Raw genomic sequence first — 24,565 nt, 5'->3', positions numbered from 1 at the left:
TAGATGAAATATACCCCTGCGAAGCCGGGTCCTAAGTCCCATATAATAATGGGCAGGAGCTCAAAACAAACATGAGCAGATGTATTTTTAATATAGAAATAAAGCAAATAACAAAATATTATTTAAATGTATGCATAGATCGATACATAAAAAAACACAATAGGTGTAATGTCATAAAACCATACCAGTTAGTCTATCAAACTTCGGGTCCTGCAGTTATGTACTCATGTGGATCCACATTTAATAAAAAAATATATAGCAGTGGCAAAAATACTAATGGAAAATAAATATAAAGAAAAAAAAGAAATAGAGGTCACAGATAAATAACGTTACTTTATATTTCTCGCCCATTTTCCTTGGGGGACACAGACCTTGGGTATAGCTCAGCTCCCTAGGAGGCGTGACACTAAGTAAAACTGTTAAGCCCCTCCTCCATCAGCTATACCCTCAGCCTGGAGATAGAGGCTACCAGTTTTAGCTTAGTGTCCAAGGAGGCAAGACACTCCCTGCTACTGCAGGGCTGTTTTCTCCTTGTTATTTTTACTTTTTCTTCTAATTTTGTTATTTTATTTTTTCCTAGGGATACCAGAGACGCATTAGACCTCTCTGCTCTCCCGGGGTTGAGCTGCGCCAGTGCCAACTTATCCGCACTGCTGCCTCCCCCACAGAAGCAATAGGAGGATCTGGGCAGCAATGGCTCCCCTACATCCCGCCAGCTAGGGGGTCGCCCGCACGCCAAGCCCCTCTTCCAGCTTCCTGCCACTGCGGTGCCAGTGGCTGAAGGGGCGACCCTGCTGGAAAGGACTGAGGGTGAAGACGTCGGACGGTGAGATGGCTATTCCAGCCCATACCCCGTCCCTATCTGCAGCATCTACCCCTCTGGGTAAGGGGGGCACCCGTGGTCGCTCATTCTGAGCGCTCATCTGCAGGACAATGCAGCACAGCAGCATCCTCAGCACCCCCACGCCGTTCCCCCCCACGCTGCTATCTTTCTCCCCCCCCTCCTTCGGGGCTGACTCCATTTTTCTCTTCTCTCTCTCCCCCTTCCCGCCGAGAACGGGGGCGGGGCTTAGCGGTCCCGGCAGGGGGCGGGGCTTACGCGCGCGTCATTTTGGGGGCGGAGCTACGTTCTCCTTCACAGGAGACATTTCAAGCGCTGGAGGGGGCGGAGCTTGTTCCCCGTGCTTTCTGCTGAGGTTTCCCGCGCTTCCTCACTCCTGACAGGAAGCTGGGACACGGTGGGGGACTCTAACCTCCTGTGTACATCGCTCGGCTTCTGTGGGCGCTCTCTGCTGCTCACTGCTGTTCACTGCTTCTCTGCTGCTGCTGATCTGGGCCATCTCCTGACGTTCTTCTGAGGCACTGGTAGGACAGTTAACCCTCTCCTAACCCTCCTGGTCATAGCTGCTATAACCCTTTGTGGTCTCTATATTAGAGTACAACCACACTTCAGCATGTCAGATCCCACAGGTGCCCCCAAACCCTGGTACCATGCCTGTACCGCCTGTAAGGAACTTTTTCCGCGTGGGCAATCTGAGCCGCATTGCCTTGCATGTCAGGCCCCGGTGCCAGGGCCCGCTTCCCGCTGCGCCCCCCGGTGCCTCTGAACCCCCTGACTGGGCTAGGTCTCTGTCTCAGGCGGTGGAAAGCCTTACACACGTAGTGGGCCGTCTCGTGGATAGACCGCCTCTCCCGCAGGCTGCCACAATCCCTGTCGCACCCGCTGGGACTACCGTTTCTGCCGCCCCCACTGGTTCCCTGCCTCCCAGCGAATCTTCCAGGGCCCGGCATACTCAGAAACGTTCAAGGGTTGAGCGCACATCTTCTCCAGATGCTTCGCTCTCTCCGCCATGCGTGCGAGCTCAGTCAAGTCTATCCTCTCAAAGGGATACGCTTTCTGAGGGAGAACTGGCGGATTCGGACGTGGACATGGACTCAGAGCTTCCGTCCAAATTGGCGTCCGCGGTGGGGCATCTTGTCACTAGCATCCGTGATACCTTTCAGCTACACGATGACCCCCCCAGCTCTGAACAGGCCGGCGTGTCCTTTCTCCGCCCCAAACAGGCCTCCAAGGTTTTTCCCATACACGCTGATTTTTCTTCTGTGGTATCCAAGGCTTGGACTCGGCCTAACGTCCGCTTTATTACACCCAAAAAGCTGGACATTTGTTATCCCTTTCCAGCGGATTCTGTGACCACGTGGACATCCCCGCCTAAGGTTGATCCTCCCGTGGCTCGCCTGTCCAAAAGCACTACTATTCCTGTACAGGACGGATCTTCCCTCCAGTCTGTTGAGGACCGTCGTACGGAATCCCTCTCCAAGGCCATATTTACTGCCTCTGGTTCGGCCCTTAGACCGGTCTTTGCCTCCGCCTGGGTTGGCAAAGCGGTCTCTGAATGGGGTTTGCAACTGGAACGGGAGTTAGGGTCGGACGTCCCTGTTCAGGACCTCCGTTCCTTAGCCCAACTAATTGTTCAGGCCGGAAAATTCGTCTGTGAGGCCTCCCTTGATGCGGGTGCCCTCATTGCCCGTTCCTCTGCCCTGGCAGTTTCTGTCAGGAGGGAACTCTGGCTGAAGGTTTGGGCGGCGGACGCCGCTTCCAAACGCTCTTTGGCCGGCCTACCATTCACGGGTTCCCGCCTGTTCGGAACCCGTCTGGACGAACTTATATCAGAGGCCACGGGTGGGAAGAGTACTCACCTCCCCCAGTCCAGGCCAATGGGCGCCCCCCGTGGTCGCGCTGGTTCGTCCCGTTTTCGGTCCTTTCGCAAGCCCACCGGGTCTAGACCCGCGGCCAGTTCTTCTTCCTCTGGCCCAGCCCAGGATAGACGCAAGAAGCCGTTTTTTCGGACGCAACCTACCTGGCGCAAGTCCCAGCCTGCACGGGCTCCCACAGGCCAGCAGCCCTCTGCCTGAAGGTGCGCCCCCACCCACCCGGGTGGGGGGCCGCCTTCTCCTATTCAGGAACGTATGGCGGGCCCACATCTCAGACGCATGGGCGCTCGAGATTGTATCTTGCGGATACAAAATCGAATTTGCGACCATTCCGCCAGACCGTTTCTTCCGATCCCGTCCTCCGCGAGATCCCGTACGAGTGGCCGCCTTCTTCGCGGCCATTCACTCTCTAATGGACAAGGGTGTCGTCGCCCCCGTGTCTCCGACGGAAAGGTTCAGGGGGTTCTACTCGAACCTCTTTATGGTTCCCAAGAAGGAAGGCTCAGTGCGTCCGATCTTGGACCTAAAACGCCTGAACCGTTTTCTCCGACTGCAGAGATTCCGGATGGAGTCTCTCAGGTCCGCAGTGGCCTCCCTGGAAAGAGGGGATTTCATGGCCTCAATCGACATTCAGGATGCATACCTCCACGTTCCGGTTGCTCCATGTCATCACCGCTTCCTGCGCTTCGCGGTGGGGGACGATCACTTCCAATTCGTCGCCCTTCCCTTTGGTCTGGCGACGGCTCCTCGAGTGTTCACCAAGGTCCTGGCCCCTGTCTTGGCCCTTCTACGTTCAAGAAGTGTTTTTCTTCTCCCATACTTGGACGACATCCTGGTCAAGGCACCCTCCTTCTCTGACATCCCGCAGTGTGGAACTCACTCTGGAGACCCTGACGCGGTTCGGTTGGATTATCAACCACCCCAAATCTTCCCTTACCCCCTCCAGACGGCTGATCTTCCTGGGGATGCTCCTGGATACAGAGTTGGCGGAGGTCCGCCTTCCGTCGGACAAGCGTCTGGCCCTTCGCGGGTCGGTTCGCAGTCTCCTTCGTCATCACCGCCCTTCCCTCAGATCCAGCATGCGGTTGTTGGGAAAGATGGTTGCCTGTTTCGAAGCGGTGCCGTTCGCACAATTCCGATCCCGCACCTTTCAGAGGGCAATTCTGTCGGCCTGGGACAAATCACCGAGGAGTCTGGACAGGACCTTTCTTCTGCCTCCCCTGGCTCGGGCTTCCCTCGGCTGGTGGTTGCATATCCCTCTAAGGGGGAAGTCCTTCCTTCCACTGAACTGGCTGGTGATTACCACAGATGCCAGCTTACGGGGGTGGGGGGGGGTTTTCCCTCCCCGGTCCGTCCAGGGCGTTTGGTCTCTATCGGAGTCCAGACTTCCAATCAATATTCTGGAACTGAGGGCGATTCTTCTGTCCCTCAGACACTGGACCCATCTGCTGAGGGGCCACCCTGTTCGGATCCAATCGGACAATGTCACGGCTGTGGCATACATAAACCATCAGGGAGGCACTCGCAGCGCTGCAAGAGGTGACCCTCATTCTCCTCTGGGCGGAGACGCACGTGCCGGCCTTATCTGCGATTTACATCCCGGGGGTGGACAACTGGGCGGCGGATTTCCTCAGCCGGTCCACCATCGACCCGGGAGAATGGTCCCTGCACCCAGAGGTGTTCGAAGCCCTTTGTCTTCGCTGGGGTCGCCCCGACGTGGACCTCATGGCCTCCAAATTCAACCACAAGGTCCCCCTATACCTGGCCAGGGCACGGGACCCGAAGGCATACGGCGCCGACGCGCTCGTCCTTCCGTGGCGCGAATTCTCCCTTCTGTACGTCTTTCCTCCTTTTCCCCTCCTGCCACGGGTTCTTCGGAGGATCGCGGCAGAGGGCGTCCCCGCGATTCTAATCGCCCCGGATTGGCCCCGCCGGTCTTGGTACGCCGACCTAATGTTGCTGTTGGCAGACGCACCGTGGCCACTGCCCTCCAGGGAAGACCTTCTCTCTCAGGGACCGATCTTCCACGAGCATTTAGGCTCGCTACGTTTGACGGCGTGGCTATTGAGACCGCCGTCTTAACGCGACGGGGTTTCTCCGCGGACGTAGTCCGCACCATGATCCGGGCTCGTAAGCCCGTATCCTCTAGGATCTACTATCGGGTTTGGAGGTCCTATCTGGGGTTCTGTGAGTCCCGGAGCATCCCACCTCTCCGGTTTTCTCTTCCCACAATCCTGTCCTTCCTCCAGTCGGGTCTGGACCTGGGGCTGTGCCTCAGTTCTCTGAAGGGTCAGATTTCGGCGCTGTCTATTCTTCTCCAGCGTCCCCTGGCCCCTCTAGGGCCAATTAAGACCTTTTTACAAGGGGTGGCTCACTCTGTTCCGCCGTACCGCCCTCCAGTTCCTTCCTGGGACCTGAATGTGGTGCTCTCGTCGCTCCAATCAGCCCCCTTCGAGCCTTTACGGGAGGTCTCCCTTCGCCTTCTGTCCTGCAAGGTCATCTTTCTTGTGGCCGTCACGTCTCTCCGACGGGTGTCGGAGTTAGCGGCTCTTTCTTGCTCCGAACCTTTCCTGATCTTCCACCAGGATAAGGTTGTGCTTCGGCCTGTCCCGACTTTCCTGCCAAAGGTGGTCTCCGCCTTTCACATCAATGAGGACATCGTCCTTCCGTCGCTCTGTCCCTCTCCTTCCCACCCCAGAGAACGGGAACTGCACCGTCTGGATGTGGTCAGGGCGTTGAGGATTTACTTGGAGGTCACCGGGTCCTTTCGGCGCACGGACTCCCTGTTTGTGGTTCCGGAGGGTTCGCGCAAAGGGTTGGCTGTCTCCAAGGTGGCTATTGCCCGTTTCATTAAACTGGCGGTGTCTGAGGCTTATCGAGCCAAGGGCAGACCTCCGCCTTTCGGCGTCACTGCTCATTCCACCAGAGCAGTCGGAGCTTCCTGGGCGCAGAGGCATCGGGCCTCGGCTGAACAGTTGTGCAAAGCAGCCACTTGGTCCTCTCTGCACACTTTCACAAAGTTCTATAGGGTGCATACGCATGCATCAGCGGATGCTGCTTTGGGCCGCCTGGTTTTGCAGGCAGCGGTTTCCTGATGCTCTGGTGGTGTTCCGCCTTGGGTTTGTGGTCCCTCCCTTCTTGGACTGCTCTTGAACGTCCCAAGGTCTGTGTCCCCCAAGGAAAATGGGCGAGAAAAGGAGATTTTTGTATAACTTACCAGTTAAATCTCTTTCTCGCTCTTCCTTGGGGGACACAGCACCCACCCTTCTGTGTTTGGTTACAGGGTTATGGTCTGGCGCCCCGTTGGGTTGCTGGCTGGTTGTTTCCGTTATTGGTTGTTATCCTTTCACTACTTAGACACGCAACTGGTAGCCTCTATCTCCAGGCTGAGGGTATAGCTGATGGAGGAGGGGCTTAACAGTTTTACTTAGTGTCACGCCTCCTAGGGAGCTGAGCTATACCCAAGGTCTGTGTCCCCCAAGGAAGAGCGAGAAAGAGATTTAACTGGTAAGTTATACAAAAATCTCCTTTTTTCTATGGAGCTTATATATTTTTTTAAACAGGGCCTTTCATGGTTTTGTATTAATTGCAATAAATACCTTTTACTTGCGGGCATACTTGCTGATGCTGCCACCCTGCCTGATTGATTTATTTATTTTAAATATTGCCCTTGTGTGACCCGACTCGGTATGCTAATACTGAGCATCGGTACAGGCAGGTGACGACACCAGGGTTTCTCAATGGGGGGGTCTCCTTCTCCCTGACTGTGCCGCAATCCAGTCACAGCGGAGAGCATCACCTAGGCAAAAGGTGAGTTTTTTTATTTTTTTTCTCCCTGGCTGTGACACTCTCCGCTGTGATTGGATCGCGGCACAGCCAAGGAGAAGGAGGAGCCGATTGAGAAACCCTGGCATTTCCTTCTGCCTGTACCGATGCTCGGTATTGGCATACTGAGTGCGAAAACTGGGCGGGGGGGAGCACAGTGGGGCGCAGGAGCAATATTTAAAAAAATCAGGCAGGGTGGCAGCATCAGCAATCGCAATTAATGCAAAACCATGAAAGGTCCTCTTTAAATGTGTATACTGTGTGCTTCATTTGAAATGTAAAAAGAATCTGCAGCATGCAATATTTATCTCAGATGTAGCGTTTTCAAGAACGACAAGGAACACCAATAGATGTACCAGAACTTAACCTCTTACGGACACAGGGCGTATTTCCGATCACCAGCGCGTGGCGGGCGGTGATCGGAACGGGGTGCCTGCTAAATTCATTCAGCAGGCATCCTGTGACAATGCTGAGGGGGGTCCTGTGACACACACACACCCCGTATCGGCGATCGCTGCAGATTAACTCTTTCTATGCCGCTGTCCGCGCTGACCGTGACATAGAAGTTATTTGTGGTTGAGTGATCGCATCGAGTCCCCGCGCTGCTGTGGCGGGGACTCCATATGTGAACAGGCAGCCCAATGCCTTGCACGGCATCGGGACCTGCCTTCTACTGGAGCCGAGGAGATCCTGCCTCAGGCCCGTCTCCTAGGCCAGTGTTTCCCAACCAGTGTGCCTCCAGCTGTTTCAAAACTACAACTCCCAGCATGCCCGCACAGCCAAAGGCTGTCCAGGCATGCTGGGAGTTGTAGTTTTGCAACAGCTGGAGGCACACTGGTTGGGAAACACTGTCCTAGGCAACCTGTTAGTGTATGACTCAGTGTCATACACTAACAGGCAATGCATTACAATACAGATGTATTGTAATGCATTGCAGAGGGGATCAGACCCCTAAAAGTTGAAGTCCCAGAGTGGGACAGAAAGTGTAAAAAAGTGTTTTCAATAAAAAAATAAATAAAAAAAAGTTTCAAGTTAAAAACAGAAAAAAAAACACCCCTTTATCCTAATTTTATAATGAAAAAGAAGCAGCACACATGATATAGATATTGCCGCGTCTGTAACAGCCGGCTCTATAAATATATCACATGATCCACCCCGTCCAATAGACACCATAAAAAATGTAAATGGTGTAAAAAAAATTTTAAAAAAAAGCAATTTTTGTCACCTTACATCACTAAAAGTGCAACACTAAGCGATCAAAAAGGTGTATGCCCCCCAAAATAGTACCAATCTAACAGTCACCTCATCCCGCAAAAAAATTAGCACCTACATAGGACAATCGCCCCCAAAAAAATATGGCTCTGACTATTGAGACACTAAAACATATTTTTTTTTTTTTGGGTTCAAAAATTATATTAGTGTAAATAAAATAAAAATTGACATATTGGGTATCGCTGCGTCCGTAAAAAACCTTCTCTATAAAAATATTACATGACATAACCCCTCAGGTGGACACCGTAAAAAAGAAATATAATAATAATAAAATGGTGTAAAAAAAGCCATTTCTTTTGTCACCTTACATCACAAAAAGTATAATACCAAGCGATCAAAAAGTCATATGCACCCTAAAATAGTACCAATCAAACAGTAATCTCATACCGAAAAAAATGAGCCCCTACATAAGATATGGCTTTCAGAATATATTTTTAAATGCTTTATTATATAAAACTGAAAAAAACAACATAGTCCTATTTGGTATTGTCGCGTCCGTAACAACCTGCTCTATAAAAATAGCTCATGATCTAACCTGTCAGATGAACGTTGTAAATAACAAAAAATGTTAAACAAAAAAAATATAGAGCAACCAAAAATAATCTGTACCCTAAAATAGTACCAACAGAACTGCAAATTTCATAGTTTCCAAAATGGGGTCTTTTTTTGGAGTTTCTACTCTAGGGGTGCATCAGGGGGTCTTCAAATGTGACATGGCGAATTAAAATTATCCCAGTGAAATCTGCACTCCAAAAACCATATGGCGTTCCTTTTGCACCCTGCTGTGTGTCCCGTACAGCAGTTTACGACCACATATGGGGTGTTTCTGTAAAATACAGAATCAGGGCAATAAATAAGTTTAGTTTGGCTGTTAATCCTTGATTTGTTAGCGTAAAAAAATGATTAAAATGGAAAATCTGCCAAAAAAGTGAAATTCTGAAATTTCATCTCCATTTTCCATTAATTCTTGTGGAATACCTAAAGGGTTAACAACGTCTGTAAAATCTGTTTTTAATACCTTGAGGGGTGTAGTTTCTAAAATGGGGTCAGACCTGAACTGGTCCTTTTTTAAAAAGTGGGTTTTGGAAATTTTCTGAAAACTTTCAAGATTTGCTTCTAAACTTCTAAGCCTTGTAACGTCCCCCAAAAATAAAATGGCATTCCAAAAATGATCCAAACATGAAGTAGACATATGGGGAATGTAAATGAATAACTATTTTTGGAGGTATTACTATGTATTATAGAAGTAGAGAAATTGAAACTTGGAAATTTGCTAATTTTTCCAAATTTTGGGTAAATTTTGGTATTTTTTTTTATAAATAAAAATAAATTTTTTTGACTCCATTTTTCCAATGTCATGAAGTACAATATGTGACGAAAAAAACGTCTCTGAATGGCCTGGATAAGTAAAAGCGTTTTAAAGTTATTCACACAAAGTGACACTGGTCAGATTTGCAAAAAATGGCCTGCTCCTGAAGGTGAAAATGAGCCCGGTCCTTAAGGGGTTAAAATAATAGCATAACCAAAGTTGTTATTGTAGTAATATAGAACATAAACATGTCATAAAAATGTCACTTTGTTTCAGCTGGAAGATATCCGCATAGCTGTAGATCAGGGTTATTTGTAAAATCCCAACACTTTCATTTCATTGAAGTATCTGCCGATCACTTAGTCAATTGTAATTGTATCTGTATTGCTCCAGCTTGCCCCTTCCTCACCAATGTGTACACTTATATTCGGGAAAATGTTCAAAGTGAAGACTGTTTAACACAACTTAATATTAGCTGTTAAATTTGCTGCCTGTGCACAAAACACATCGACTGCATATATAAAAAACGGCAGTGTGAGCAGTGTTTAAAATTTGCGACTTACCGCCACCACTTGGTGTCAGCTGTTATAGTTTTCGCCAGTGTATACTGAAGTTACTGCAGTCAACCGTAGATTTAGGTCGGCAGGCCGGCTGCACGCAAAAGGCTTGCTGGAGTTTGTGATCCTCCCAGACCAGCTTCCCAAATAGATAGGTAACACAATACATTAGTAAGTGCTTTGTATTAACATTCTCTACATGATAAATGCTTCCTTGCTGAAGTGAGAGGACCTCCTCAAGCTTGCCTTTTTTCACACATCTTGATACATTATTAAGGGTACTTTCACACTAGTGTTTTTCTTTCCCGGTATGGAGTTCCATCCTAGGGGCTCAATACAGGAAAAAAACTGATCAGTTTTATCCTAATGCATTCTGAATGGAGAGCAATCCGTTCAGTATGCATCAGGATGTCTTCATTTCAGTCACTGTACGGTTTTTGGACAGAGGAAATACCGCACTCTCCATCCAATTTTTTTTACATTGAAATGCATTAATGCCAGATCCGGCCCTAAGTGTTCTGGAAAAACTGATCCGGTTTTGCGGTCTTTGCCTTTTACAGGTTACTTCATTATAATACCCGCTTTCAATAATCCTCCCGCCCTTATTTTTCAGTTGGATCGAAGAGATGCAGAACTTCGGGCAGCTCAGAATGAACTGCTCACCCTACAAAACACCCAAGATGTCCTGTCCTCTGAGGTAATGATGACATCATTATTGGCATATTATTTCTCTACTAGTACACCTGTTACATATACCCCCTGCTGGTGCCTTACTGTCATGGCACTTTATTTGTTCAGTTGGATGCCCAAGAACAGCAGGTGTACAGGCTGCAGCGGGAGTTGCGGGAAAGACAGGAAGAGTTGGAGCATAGACATGGTAGAATACAGCAGCTTCATAAAGACCTGAATACGAGTGTCGCCCAGAGAGATGAAGCCCATAGACAGGTAATGGACACTCTGCTGCGGACCGTGGTACATGATGGTACTTTATCTCCGTCAAGTTCGACTTCTTGTCTGGCAGGATTTTTTATTATCATTCAGCTCTGTATCTAACTGTAGGGTTTGCAGAGCACACTTAATAAAAATCATCCATATTGAAAGGGTACCTATCATTTGACAAACTCTGCTCTCGGAGAAGAGCACAGCACTCAACCCCTCAGAATAAATAAATAAATTTATTTTTTTATTTTTTTTAATCTGAGAGGTTGAGTGCTGTGCCCTACTCCGAGAGCAGAGTGAGCAGTGTACAAATTCATAAAGGGTCTGTACACATTCTGCTCCGATAATGAGTTAGGGCTGGTAATTGCATTTGCACACCAAGAATTGGAGTTCTGACATATTCCGCAGCGCTTTACAGACATTATCATCACTTGCTGTCCCCACTGGAGCGCACAATCTAAGTCCACTGTGTCTTTGTGCGGGAGAAAACCAGTGTACCTGGAGGAAACCCATACAAACATGACCTTGGTCAGATTTGAACCTAGAACCAGTGCCAACCACTGAGCCACCATGCTGCCCATGATGTGCATTGAAATCACTTTGGCACAGATGGAAAGGTGTGAGGTTTCTATAATATACTGTTATTAAATCTCTCACCTTTCATTTTATTACACTGACTGTATTTATCTCTGCTGCCTTTCTTTAAGGGTCCAATGCCATCCAGGCTGACATCCGCATCCAATTTGTACATTCTTGACCTCCCCTTATGAGTTCCCCTGGACTACTTGTCTTCAACAATGTGTTCCAGATCTGCTTTGTGCATTATTTATAGGATGTTTTTCCAATTTACAGCTCTCTGAATATAACTTGCGTCTGACGCAGCTTGAGGGGGAGAACTTTGCTCTAAGGGTCCGTCAACGAGAACTAGAAGCTGAAGTAAGGAAATGTTCTACCTGTGGTTGAAGCAGTATCTATTTTGTGGTCTGGTACTGATATTGTTTCTCTGCAGATAGACAAAATAAGGGAAGAGTCCCTGTACATACCACGAGAGGAGCAGGCACCGCCTGCCTGGGAGCTGCACCAGAGACATGACCTGGAGGAAAGACTTCACAGAGCAGAGAATGCGGAGCGTGAACATCTGACATTAATTCACAGGATGAGAGCAGAGATGCAGGACACAAAGCTCCTGGTTAGTGCAAAATCCAAAAATTCCAGTAATCGGGAGCATTACAGATGGACTTTTTGAGACTGGTTGTTGCACAGGCACTGTCAGTATCTAACCCTAATATAGCACAGGGTGGATGACCAGTTTGTAATGAGGCCTAATATTAATGTGAATTCTTCTAATGGTGTCTTACCTGTTAAGCCTAACAATCCCCATTGAATAGAACCGTTCAGTTCTAAAACATCTTACAAATTGCTACATTGCTTACCAGCTTTGCCATTTAAAAGGGTTGTGCCATTAATAACACTTATCCCCTATCCACAGTGGATCCGACCACTGGGATCCCCAGTAATCACGAGAATGGGCCACCCCAAGTGCTGCAAGCCCTGCACTCTGCAGTCCCAAAGAAGTTATTGTAGCGAAGGATGCACCGAGCCATTCTCATGGGGCAGCTCTTGCGGACCCCCGTTCTTATGATCACTGGTGGTCCCAGTTGTCAGACTCCCAGAGATCAAACACTTATTCCCTATCCTGTGGAAAGTATTTCCTTTCAGAGTATGGAAAAGCTGGGTGACAGTGATAAGACATGGCTCCACAGATATTTTAATGTGTTGACCAAAGAAAGTAACCTTAGTATAGGTATTCTGGTTTTTAAGAAAACCTATTTTTCTCGTGCATGGCATTGGGGGACACAGCACCATGGGTATATGTCCAACTACCACTAGGAGGCACTAGACACAAAAAGTGTTGGCTCCTCCCAGGTGGGCTATACCCTCTCCACAGGCACGAGGCTATTCAGTTTTAGTCTAGTGTCCGTAGGAGGCAGACCTGTCCTGCTTTTTTGCAGGTTCTGCTGTTTTTTATTTTTATTCTTTTCTTTTTTCTCTCTTCCGCAGGTCTCGGTGTTCTCCACCGTTATACCTGCTGCAGGCTGGGGCTCCATCGTGTTCCACTTTAGTTGCCCCCCTGCGGGCGCGTACTTCGGTACCATCGCCGGTCACCCAGTCCCCACGGACTGCATCCGCAGTGGCTTGCCGGCATTCCCACGGTTTCCGTGTTGAGTCTGCCGAAGGGGTGACCCTGCTGCGCCCGAAGACATCGGATGGTGAGTATATCTGATGGTGAGTATACTCCCCTGTGTCCCTGCCCCAGGGTTAGGTTCCCTCCTGTGGCCAGGGGGATGGGATCCACCTTAGCTGGGGGTCCTGGGGAGCCTCCATCTTCCCCCTAGCCAACCCCCCCTTTTTTCTGGGGGGGGTTATATTCTTGTTTCCCCTCCCTTCTCTTCCCCCTTGGTTGGTCTTTTCTCTCCTCCCTGGCCACACAGTCTTCTCCCTGGCTTCTCCGCTACTTTAGTCCCCGGCTTCTGCCGGGACTAGGCCTCATCTTCTGTGGCCCGTTCCCGGCTCCCAGGTGCTCCGTTTGCCCTGATCCACCTGTCCCTAGGTGTCGCTTCTCCCCCCCTACCCTCCTCACCTATTTTTATGATTCGGTGGGCCCTCTGTCGGCCGCGGTTCGCCCCGCCCCCCTCGCTCCATTCCCGGCCGCCTTAATAAATCGAGGCCCCGGCTTTTGGGCCTGCTAGGCCGCAATCTTCCCGGCCCCTCCTCCTTGCTTCCCGGGCTTTTCTGAGCCCCGCCCGGCCCTTGGGAGGGGCTATCTCTTCACCCTTTCCTGGGCTAACGTGTTTTTTCTGCTGAAGGGGGTGGTTAACCCCTTCCCTCCCCTCAATTGCTTTATGTCCCCTGCAGCCCTACTGACCACCTCTTTTGGGGGGACAAGCTGCTGCAGCGCCTCTTTGGGGGAACAGGGCGTCCGGGTCAGGATAGACAGCCTCTGCTGGCTGCTTTTTGAGCATCTCCTCTCCCAGCCTCTCCTCGGTCGCCACGTGTTTTCACGTGCGTCCGCTGTCTGCACCTCTCTGGGTCTAACAATGGCTGCCGTGCGGTCAGCCTGTCCCTGCTGGGTGCAGTACCTCTTCCCAGATCCTTTCCCCGAACAATCCCTTTGTGTCGGTCCCCCATGAATGGGCTCCCTCCGTGTCAATGCCATGGGAACCTTGACCGCCTCTCCCTGGCGGTGTCGCTGGCCGCTACCAATCCAAATTGCGGCCACCTCTGCCCTCCCAGGGTCCTCCCTGCAGATGGGGCACGCTCAGTTAGGGGTACCTGCACCCGGGTTCGGCTAGGGGTAGCTCACGGTACTCCCTCGGGTGGTCTCAACGGGGTACCACCCCTCCTCGGCATCCTCGGATCCCCCCCAGGACAGGCCTGAGGCTGGTGACGAATCCTTCCTGTCACCCCATCCGTTGCCTCTGGGGACACCTCTGCGCCGATTCCCTCGGAACAGAGCATCAGGCGGTCTTCCTCCATACAGAAGCCCTCTGGGAGGTCAAGACGAATGTGGACGGAGGAACCTTTCCTACCCAGGGTTGGTATCCCCTCTAGTGGATTTTCGGATGGTGCTCCCCTGACCACACAGGTATTCAACCGCACAGGTAAGGCAGCCGTCCCCGTGTTTAGCATACTGAGTCACCTACGCGGTGTCTCTGATACGTACGCCTTCTCCTTAACAGGGGGATGCCTGCACCACTGCCATAGGCTGTCCCTGACAAGCCTTCCTGGTTCCCCTATACCAGGGGCTATCCTCTACATATTTGAGAGTGTTTCCACAGGGTCCCCATCCTGGTGGTGGTGTTCGCCACTCTACCTCATTACAGGGGGTTCCTGTTCTGGGCAAGCGGTTAGCTCGGCTATCGCCTCCTGTAGGTTGGGGAGTTAAGAGCAATTGTACAGCTGCCTTGCCCCTTTTCATAGGTAGTGTACCTACACCTACTCCAGATGCTGAAGCCATTACTCCTGGCTGGCTCTGGGGTGTTCCATACAGCACTATTTCTCCCTTCCGGGCGAGATGTACAGGCCGCTTCGATTGCCGTTGCAATTGCACCTGTCTGTTCCCAGCCACTTTGCTCCCGTCATAGGTAGAGTATCTACGCCATCTCCTGATGCTGTAGCCAATTCCCCTGGCTGGCGCTATGGTGTTCCGTGCGGCACTATTTCTCCCTTTCTGGCGAGATTTACAGGCCGCCTTTAATTGCCGTTGAAATTGCACCTGTCTATTCCCAGCCATTTTGCTCCCTTCATAGGTAGAGTACCTACGCCATCTCCGGTGCTGTGGTCGATACCCCTGGCGGGCTCTATTGTCTTCCAGGCGGCAACATTTCTCCCTACGGGCGAGATATAGAGGCCACTTTCTATTGCCATAGAGTTGCCCCTGTCCGGTTCAGTTACACCTGTCTGTTCCCTGCCACCTTGATCCCTTAACAGGTAGAGTACCTGCACCATCTCCGGATGTGGTAGCCGTTCCTCCTGTCCGGCTTTATGGTGTACCATGTGGCATTTTCTCTCCCTTACAGGACGAGATTTTGAGGCCTCCTCCAGTTGCCGTGGCCATTGCACCTACCTCATCATAGTGTGCACCAAACAGCCATCTTACTTCCTTCATAGGTAGAGTTCCTGAACCGTCTTTGATGCTGCAGCCGTTACACCTGTCTGGCTTCTATGGTGTACTATGCGGCCCTGTTTCTGTTGCCATTGCACCTACCTGATTGTAGTGTGCACCTGTCTTGTTCTTTGTGGTACCGTGCGGCCCTATGGGTTCCATTGTTAACGCAGTTGCTGTTGCACCTCTCTGGGTCTGGGGTGCACCATGCGGCCACATTGCTTCGATCTTAAATGAAGTTCCTCTTCACAGCCATATTTCTACTTTACAGGTTGTGTACCTGTACCCTTCGAATGCTGTCGCATCCCCAGATGCTGTGGCTATGTTTCCACTCTCCTTGGTCGGCAACATGCAGCCACTTTACCTTTATTTTAGGCGTGTGTTTGTAGTACCCCAAGTGCTGGGCCCTGTGGTGCGATCTGTGGCCCAGACAGTTTCTTTCTTACTAGGTGTTTTCTGCCCACGGGTTCTAATCTGTGCTGCAGATGTTGGTTCCATCCGTTTGGTTCTTCCGTACGTCTGCCACTCCGTTACTGTCGTCCTCATTGGTCTCCTTGTGCCGCTCAAGGCACTGTCAGCACCAGGTCACCCTTGTTCAGCATGTGCATGGTTACCATATCTGGCAGGGGTGGGTCAGCCCATCCCCCACCTTATCGGTCTAGTGCTGCTTCTGGTAGCTCCAGTATATGACTGATCTGTCTGGTCCGGCGGGTGGTCCTCATTCAACCTCCTACTCCATGGCCAGGTGGTTGTTGGCCTTTGTGCTAGAGTTGCTCTTGCTTTCTCTTTAAGGTCCTACGGTATGCTGTGCTCCGCGTTACCCCATGTTATAGGGGAGTACTCACATTGTTTCCTATTGCTGAGCGGGCCATTCCTGGTGTAGTACAAGGATCTCCACTGGATCTTCTACCTTGTTTGGACATGTAGCTGGTGAGCATCGGCCGCGGCAGTGGTTTTCGGTCATCGCTGGATGTCCGCCTCACGGTATCCTTCTGGGTCCACGGCTTTTATCATTGCTGGACGTCCTCCCTGACGGGTCAAGGACAGGACCTCTGAGCGCCACACACACCTGTCTGAATTTTCAGCTGATTGCTCTGGTATCGGACAGGGCCCCGTAGTTCCTTCTGGGTCCAGGTGTTTTCGGTATTCCCTTGTATTTTCTGCTTAGTTGTGCTACATGGCGAAGGGGCAGTCCTCTTGGACCTTGCTGTCGTCTGCACCTGTCTGGTACTTTCTCCCCCCTGGAAGTTTTCTGTATGCCGGTCGCAGCTGGTTTCTACATTTCTATGTAGGCTACCCCGGTTTTTTCATGGCGACTTCTGCATTCCTTATGCATATCGATGTCTGTCGTTTTGTGGTACCTCCGAGCTGCTGTACTTGCCCTCTCTGGGACAATGTTTACGGTTTGCTGGTCAATGTTTTTGGTGCGGCTAGTTGTCCATGGCCAATGTCCCTTCCCCTATGGCGGTTTCTTTTCGCCTTTCCTGGATATGCTGGCTTGCGTTGTCTTCCGGTGGTTCAGCTCCTGGTTCCTTGTGACCCCATCTGGGTACTCCTTTCTGGAGTCCCTGTCCCTGTTCATTTGAGGTCCTCTTGGGATTTGTCTTTTTTTTTTCCATCCTCCCACGTAAAGTACCTGGTATTGAGTGGTTTGGTGCTACGGTTTGCAATTCCACCGTATGGTCTCCTTCGGGAGGGACCTCCTCCTGTTGTAGACCCCTTCCTCCTTAGGCTGTTTGGAGTGCTCTTCTTCTACTCCCATGTCTGTCAGTCCAGTGTGTTCCTGCCAAGGTTGCCTGGGCCTGTCTCTGGTTCCTTTTTTCCATGATACTTCACATGCCCAGAGTTTCCTCTGGTCTTGCGCTTTACAGTGCTATCTTGTTTTCGGAGGCTTGTGCCTCGTTTCCTGTTTTTGGGGACGCAGGAGCGATCGTTCTTTGTTCCTGGCTTTTACCTACAACCCCCTCCTTCTCCAAGGGTTGGCAGTTTCCTCTAGCAGCCTTGGGTTTTCGCCTTTACATGGGGCGCTTGGCTTCTTCACCTGGCCTTGCGGTGAGGGGAGTCCCTCTCCCTTCACATGTGAGCCTTGCTATGGCTTCCCTCACTCGTTTGGTTTCCAGTGCTTCCCTGTTTCTTTTCTCCCCTGGCCTTTCAGGGGATGGCCACAGGTTTATGGGTCTGAGACAATGTAGGGCGTTGGGTCGATCCAACACACAGTGCTGTCCTAATTTTTTTCTCCAGCCCTTGGCTGCGCTTGGTGTTCCCTTTTGCCACCTTCTTGCATTTGGGATTTTCTTCCAGACATTTGTCCTGGGGTGCTGGCAGTCTTCCCTGCTTCTTCTGAGGTTTCTTCCTTGTTATGAGACCTCTTGCCCATTCCGTGTTTTTTCCTGTTGGGTCACATGGTCACATTCTCCTGCACCTGTATGCCCAGCCGGTGGCACGTCTCTTCTTTTCCCACCCTCAGGGACTGCTTTGGGACGTCCCATGGTGCTGTGTCCCCCAATGCCATGCACGAGAAAATTGGATTTTTTGTACTCACCGTAAAATCCTTTTCTCGTAGTAGGCATTGGGGGACACAGATCCCACCCTATGTTTTTACTTCCGCTTCTCCGGGCTGGTCTCTTGATCTTTCCCGGTACGGGAGTTGTTGGTTCCTTGCTTTTCTTCTCTCTCCTACTGCTTTTGGTACAAACTGAATAGCCTCGTGCCTGTGGAGAGGGTATAGCCCACCTGGGAGGAGCCAACACTTTTTGTGTCTAGTGCCTCCTAGTGGTAGTTGGACATATACCCATGGTGCTGTGTCCCCCAATGCCTACTACGAGAAAAGGATTTTACGGTGAGTACAAAAAATCCAATTTTCTAGTTTAGAAGTAAGCCATGTGCACATCTCTTAGGCTACTAGGCTACTTTCACACTGGCGTTATGGTTTTCCGTTTGTGAGATCCGTTCAGGGCTCTCACAAGTGGTCCAAAACGGATCTGTTTTGCCCTAATGCATTCTGAATAGAAGAGTATCCACTCAGAATGCATCCGCTTAACAGAACGTCTCCATTCCGCTTTGGAGGCGGACACCAAAACGCTGCTTGCAGCGTTTTGGTGTCTGTCTGTAGAAACTCAGCCAAACTGATCCATTCTGACACACAATGTAAGTCAATGGGGACAGATCCATTTTCTATGACACAATAGAAAACGGATCCGTTCTCCATTGACTTTGAATGGTGTTCAAGATGGATCCGTCTTGGCTATGTTAAAGATAATACAAACTGATCCGTTCTGAACGGATGCAGACATTTGTGTTATCTGAATAGATCCGCACCAAACGCGCCTGTGAAAGTAGCCTTACAAGTGACATTGTATGTTTTTGCATTCAGGAGTAAATGGCTACAACAGTAAAGCAAATCGGACCCAGAATTGGTGGGAAACACTGATGCATATGCGTGCACCAATTATCACACTGACTTTATTTTTCCTTACAGCTAATCTCCATTCAGGAGGAGCTGCAGAGTGCGCAGGCGGAGGCAGCGTCTCTGCGGGGTAGGTACAGCAGTTCTCAGAGAGAAGCATTGGAGCTGCAGGACCGAGTTTTGGGGCAGGAGAGGAAGAATACAGAACTGCAGAGGGAACATCGGAACATTCTGGAAAGTCTTCACCGAGCTCGAGAGCAGGTCCGGCACTGCTATAGATATAATATGGCTCAGAGCCGTAGAATGGTTGTTGTATGACGCAGTTCTGAGTCTTGTTTATGGCTCTGAATAGCTTCCTAATGGTTCTCATTTAATTACAGCTTGTTAGTCAGGAGCAATCGCTGCAGGAGCTGCAGGAAGAAAAACTTCGGCTGCATGAACATAGCCAGCGTTTAGAACAGGAGACCGGAGCCCTGCACGCCGAGCTGGAGACCCAGAGCTTGGCTTTAAGTGAGCAACACAATTTACATGAGAGCAAGGTACATAGACACTTGTCTGCTGTGTGGTTTGCACATGAAACACCAGTAACTGCAGCCATATCTATTTTTCTTAGTTAAACCAGAAGGAGCAGCAGGTGGAACGGCTGCGTAAAGAGGTGCAGGGCCTGAGGCGACAACTGCAGCATACAGAGGATAAGGTAAGGATGACCGAAATAGTGGTAACAGAAAATCCCCCCTTGTGGTATGACTACAGACATTGTCATCCAGCTTTTGTCTATCTCTAGAGTGGCAGTCCCATGTAACAGTTTCCATAAAATTGAATAGGTGAATCTTTTAGTGCACCACACTTGTCATTTATTCATTTACATTCTGGCAGTAATTAGCCTTTGTTACAATGCAGAAACCTAAGTAATACTGAACTGTACAGCTGACTAAGTCTGTTCCATCCTTTCTATTACTGTTATTGTTATTCAGGTCCAACATCTGGAGACCACAAGGATGGGTCTTCAGGAGGAGCTCTCACGATGTCAGGCAGAGAAGACTTCACAGACTGAGAGCATGCTGAAGATGGAGAGGGGGATACGAGAACTAAATATCCAAAAGGAGGATGCAGAACAGAAGGTACAAGGCCACAAAGCACTAGCTGGCTTGTGAATGAGCTCTAGTACAACAGCACTTCTGAATGTGATATGCCTTAGAGCACTTTTACACTAGCGTTTTTCTTTTTCGGCACTGAGTTCCGTCATAGGGGCTCAATACCGGAAAATAACTTATCAGTTTAATTCCAATGCATTCTGAATGGAGAGAAATCTGTTCAGGATGTCTTCAGTTCAGTCACTGAACGGCGTTTTGGACGGAGGAAATACCGCCACATGCTGCGGTATTCTCTCCGTCTAAAATTCCGGACCAGTTGCCAGATCCGGCATTAACTTACATTAAAATGTATTAGTGCCAGATCCGGCATTAAAAATACCGGAATGCCAGATCCGTCCTTCCGGTCTGCGCATGCACAGACCGGTCAAAATGTGAAAAAAAAAATTGAAACGGATCCGTTTGTCTGTATGACAAATGGAGAGACGGATCCGTTCTTGCAATGCATTTGTGAGACTGATTCGGATCAGTCTACAAATGCTGTCCGTTTGCATGCAGATGGCCTGATTCGGCAGGCAGTTCCGGCGACAGAACTGGTTGTCGGATCACTCTGCCACAAGTGTGAAAGTAGCCTATAAAGTCTCACATCTCCAGCTGCCTGATCCTCCACAAATCCGGCTGTCAGCCAGAAAAAAAAAAACGTTGCAGGCAACTGCTTTTGTCCGTCCGAAACCCAGTATTTATGCCGGAAAGTGGCTGGATCACCACCTGACCCCATTATAGTCAATCGGGATCCGGCAGTGATCTGGAGAATCTGGCAATGCCGGATCCGGTGAACTCCGGCAGGCTCTTCTCTTTCGGGGCAGCCTGTTGGAAACAATTACCAAAGATGAGACCGTGGCTTTAGAATTTTGATTAGACCAATGTACATATAACAATGTTTCCTCATTTTACCTTCCTCTGTCGTGTGTCTGTGAATAGATGCAGGCACAGACTAGAACAAGAGAGAGACTAGAAGCTCAACTTGCAACATGTGAGTCAGAACAGGAGACTGCTAAAGAGAAGATAACGCTGATCCAGGAGGAAAGAGATTCTCTCCAGAGCAAAGTTCAACAACTTCAAAAAGAGGTATGTCTGATGATATTGCTATTGCTTCATCCATTGTCCATCCTTAAACTGAGTCTGTCAACAGTTTTGACCACTCGGAGCTGCTAAAGGGATTAAATAGACGACTGGAAATCAGTAAAACCATACCTGGGGTGTGGTCCCTCATGCTTAAGTGCTTTCCACTCTCTACATAGAGCTGCTCCCCAACCTCTGTTGAAGGAGCTGCTCAATGCAGAGTGGAGGGCACTTCAGCCTAAGGGAGTGGTAGTGCTAAAATTCTGACCTCTGTGACAACTATGAACAACACCCCAGGCTCTGCTTAAGATTCAGTATAAGGGGTTAATGTGACAAATGTATTGCTCCACAACCAAACTGTCCTTGAAATCTGACTTATGCGCTTATTGTTTTCCCTTCATTAGTCCATCATATCTCCCTTTCGTCTGCTGCCTGTATCCCCTGCTTCATTTGCTGTTTGTTTTCTCTGCCACCATTCTTCCTAAAAGTACTATCCCATAACTTCTCTTGCTACTTTTCTTTTCTCTGATCTTGTTTTTCCTACAGCTGACTGAAAGTGAAAAGCAGCACAGCGAGGCTCTTCACAAGGTGGAGTCTTTGCAGCTTGACATTACCAAGAAAGACTCAGAAATTGAATCCCTCAAGGAAGAGTTGCAAGTTTCACAGGATGCTTTGCAAAATGCCAGCCAGGAGAAAGAAGAGTGCAGCAAGGAGGCAGAGGCGGAGGTATAAGAGTTTGTATAACCTTAGTTGTGTTGCCACACTAGAGAACCCCTAGATCCAGAACATGTTTTACAAAAGTGTTTGCTAACCCTGTGTTCCAGGTTCGGCAGCGAGAGAAAACTATTGAAGCTCTCCAACAAGAGTTGTCAACAACAAAGGAAGAGCTTGGATCATGCAGAAACGAGGTACTGCATTAACATGGTGAATGTGGGTGACCTTACATTAAAGGGGATCTTTTACTATACTGCTGACTGACATTGTATGGCTAAGGACAGGAGGTGATATTTCTCCATCCTTGGTTTTAATGCCGAAAAATCAAATTACGATTTTGCTTGCTCCATTTCAGCAAGTGCTGTGAGTGGTGGCTGTAGCATCCAACCAAGAGATCACTAGAGCCATCACTCACTGTGGAGGGAACAGTTCACTAAAACCAAAGACAGAGTTCTGTATCACCGTATCGCCCAGCCCTTACTATATCAGCAGTGTTGTGTCTACAAAACTGCTGACAGATTTCTTTTAAAATACATTAAAGGGGTTATCCGAGGCTGGAAATGACCCCTCATGCCCAGGCCCCTCACACTGATTCTACTTACCTGGCTACCCACTCCCTGGGGCGCTCCTGGTCCCCGCACCGCCACAGCTGCTTCTCCACATGCGCATATGAAAACATTCCGATGTTGGGAGAGGAGGGGAGCAGCAAATGACAGACGGGGGGGACGAGCCTGCCTAGCAGCGCAGATGATGCTAGGGAGGTTTCGCCCCCGTCACCGCCTGCTATTGGCTGCTCCCGCCCAACACCGGATGTTTTCATCCGCGCGCTGGGAGAAGCAGCGGCCGCGCGGGGAGTGGGAAACCAAGTAAGAAGAATCAGTGTGAGGGGCCCGGGCGTATAGGGGGCCATTTCCAGCCTCGGATAACCCCTTTAAAGTGTACTCCCAGTTATAAATATGTATTGATATTTAGTTGTAGAAGGCTTTTTGTCAAATACCTTGTTAGGGGTCTGTGCCTCCTTTTTGCTAATGATTTCTGCACACCAATAGCAACTTGACGGAGACCAAGCAACATGTTCTGTGCCCCTGGCATCTGTACACATTGGTAGCCTCTATCTGTAGGTTAGCCAGGCCCTATGAGGTGTTTAGGAAAGAGACTCACCCATAATTTCTCTAAATGGTAGATATTCTGTTAAATGTGCTTCTCTATGTTTCTGTCTCTATTATTAAATGTGTAATATGTTTTCTTCTGAGCAGCTGTCACAATGTCAGTCACTGCTGGAACAGAAGCAAAAGGAACTGGCCACAGCTACAGAAGAGCAGAAAACAACTGAGAAAGAGGTCTCCCAACTCTGCAGCAATGTGGAGAGATTAGAGCGAGACCTGGGGATCGTCAGTGAGAAGCACAAGGCAGCACAGAAAGAGGTTATTATAGACTCTTCTGATAATCATATGGTGTACTGAATGACAGCATGTACCTAGTTTCTCATTTTACTGTTTCTTTACTACAGGTCTCCAGTCGGGATCAGGTGATTCTGAATCTCCGCGCAGACCTGACAGCTAGAGAACAAGAACTGCAACAAGCAAGGAGTGAGGTGCGAAAAAAAGCTGGATAATGATAACTGCTATAAAGCTCATAGTTGCAGCTGTTTAAAGGTCCATTTACACATGCAGATGACCAGCAGATTGTCAGGAAGGAAGCTTTCCTTCCCAACAGTCAGCTGCTCGTGAAGTCCTGCATTTATGTGCTGCGATCTCCTCGGACAAGGGATCGCTATTGCGATTGCTCGTCGTCATACAGCTTCACTGTTTCTGGGCAGCAGATCGCTGTTTAGACTACACAATCTGCTGCCCAGAAACATGTGACTGTTTCACTCAAAGAACAAGCGTTTCTCTTGTACGTCGGGTGATTGGCGGCACCTTTACACGGGCAAATTGTCTGGACCGACCGTTTGCCTGAATATTGTACCGTGTAAATTCACCTTAAGATGACTATTTCATAGCCACATGGGTCCATAAAAAAAATGCATGTGTGCATGGCCCTATAAAAATGAATCAATGGGTCATTGTGCGGTCTGCAGAAAAAGCTGGTAGCATGTGGATACAAAATAGTCGTGTGCATGAAGCCTAATTCCTCCTTTGCTCAGGTGACATCTTAGTCGGCTGTAGTGCAAACTCGGGTCCTGTGTCTGTATTTGGAGTTTCCTAGTAATAGAAGTGTGCGTTGTGTCACTGAAAGCAAGCTATTGGGTTTAGATTACTAGAGTAATGGTGCTGGGACAGTAAAGAGGTATTTGAATGGTGCTAGAAAAGTTCAGTCTGTGCCTCTACATGTGAATGGAGCTGTTGGTGATGTGTTTAAAGGTAAAATGCTTACCTGCTCGCCAGCACCTGCTTCGCTCTGGATCCCTGCACGGCCGCCTCTGCTACATCTCCCCGTTGATTGCGTCAAAATATCCAGGGGGGGGGGAGGAGAGAGAAACGAACCTTCCTAGCGTCACCTGTGATGCAGCAGCTGCTGTGCAGGGATCTGGAGAAAGGGGGTTAAAGGGGTTGGATAGTCCCTTTTTAATGATCATATGGATTGGTATATAGTAGTGATGTGTTTTCTGCAGGTTTCAGAACGAGTTGAAGAGCTGAGCAATGTTCGATCCAAGCTCAAGAACCTACAGAGTGATATTCAGAGCCTTCAAGACATCTGCACCGAACGTGAAAATGCAGCCACTGAAAATGAAACGCTCATACACAAGTTGCAGCAAGAGAGAGAGAGCGTTCTTTCTGAGGTATAGAAAAACGACTAGAACCACAAGAAATGCCAGTGTGACTGCTACACTTTTACTGGGGGGAATGTATCAAGATTTCTGCGCCAGTAGTTTGACTAACAAAGTCAGAGATTTTACCATATTTGTTTTAAAATGTTGCCACTTTTATAAAGCGGGGGGTTGTCAGC

The 24,565-nt window shown here is 49.4% G+C and overlaps 1 protein-coding gene across 3 annotated transcripts in view; it reads left to right on the top strand.

Moving 5' to 3' along the window:
• The window catches only part of PMFBP1 (polyamine modulated factor 1 binding protein 1), a 148,007-nt gene that overhangs the window by 89,642 nt on the left and 33,800 nt on the right, over positions 1-24,565 (top strand). For 2 of the 3 annotated variants that reach the window (XM_044270983.1, XM_044270985.1), the window contains exons 8-21: positions 10,292-10,375; positions 10,477-10,623; positions 11,470-11,553; positions 11,627-11,806; positions 18,762-18,950; positions 19,070-19,228; positions 19,303-19,386; positions 19,664-19,810; positions 20,762-20,908; positions 21,449-21,628; positions 21,727-21,810; positions 22,873-23,040; positions 23,127-23,210; positions 24,231-24,398. In XM_044270983.1, the coding sequence (XP_044126918.1) occupies positions 10,292-10,375; positions 10,477-10,623; positions 11,470-11,553; positions 11,627-11,806; positions 18,762-18,950; positions 19,070-19,228; positions 19,303-19,386; positions 19,664-19,810; positions 20,762-20,908; positions 21,449-21,628; positions 21,727-21,810; positions 22,873-23,040; positions 23,127-23,210; positions 24,231-24,398 (1,905 nt within the window). The remainder of the gene's footprint in view (positions 1-10,291; positions 10,376-10,476; positions 10,624-11,469; positions 11,554-11,626; positions 11,807-18,761; positions 18,951-19,069; positions 19,229-19,302; positions 19,387-19,663; positions 19,811-20,761; positions 20,909-21,448; positions 21,629-21,726; positions 21,811-22,872; positions 23,041-23,126; positions 23,211-24,230; positions 24,399-24,565) is intronic. The other variant, XM_044270986.1, reaches the window with a different exon arrangement.

The sequence above is a fragment of the Bufo gargarizans genome, chromosome 10 (genome assembly GCF_014858855.1).
Source record: "Bufo gargarizans isolate SCDJY-AF-19 chromosome 10, ASM1485885v1, whole genome shotgun sequence".
Taxonomy (NCBI): domain Eukaryota; kingdom Metazoa; phylum Chordata; class Amphibia; order Anura; family Bufonidae; genus Bufo; species Bufo gargarizans.
The sequence above is the reverse complement of the archived record's forward strand: the minus strand, read 5'-3'. Positions and strand labels throughout refer to the sequence as shown.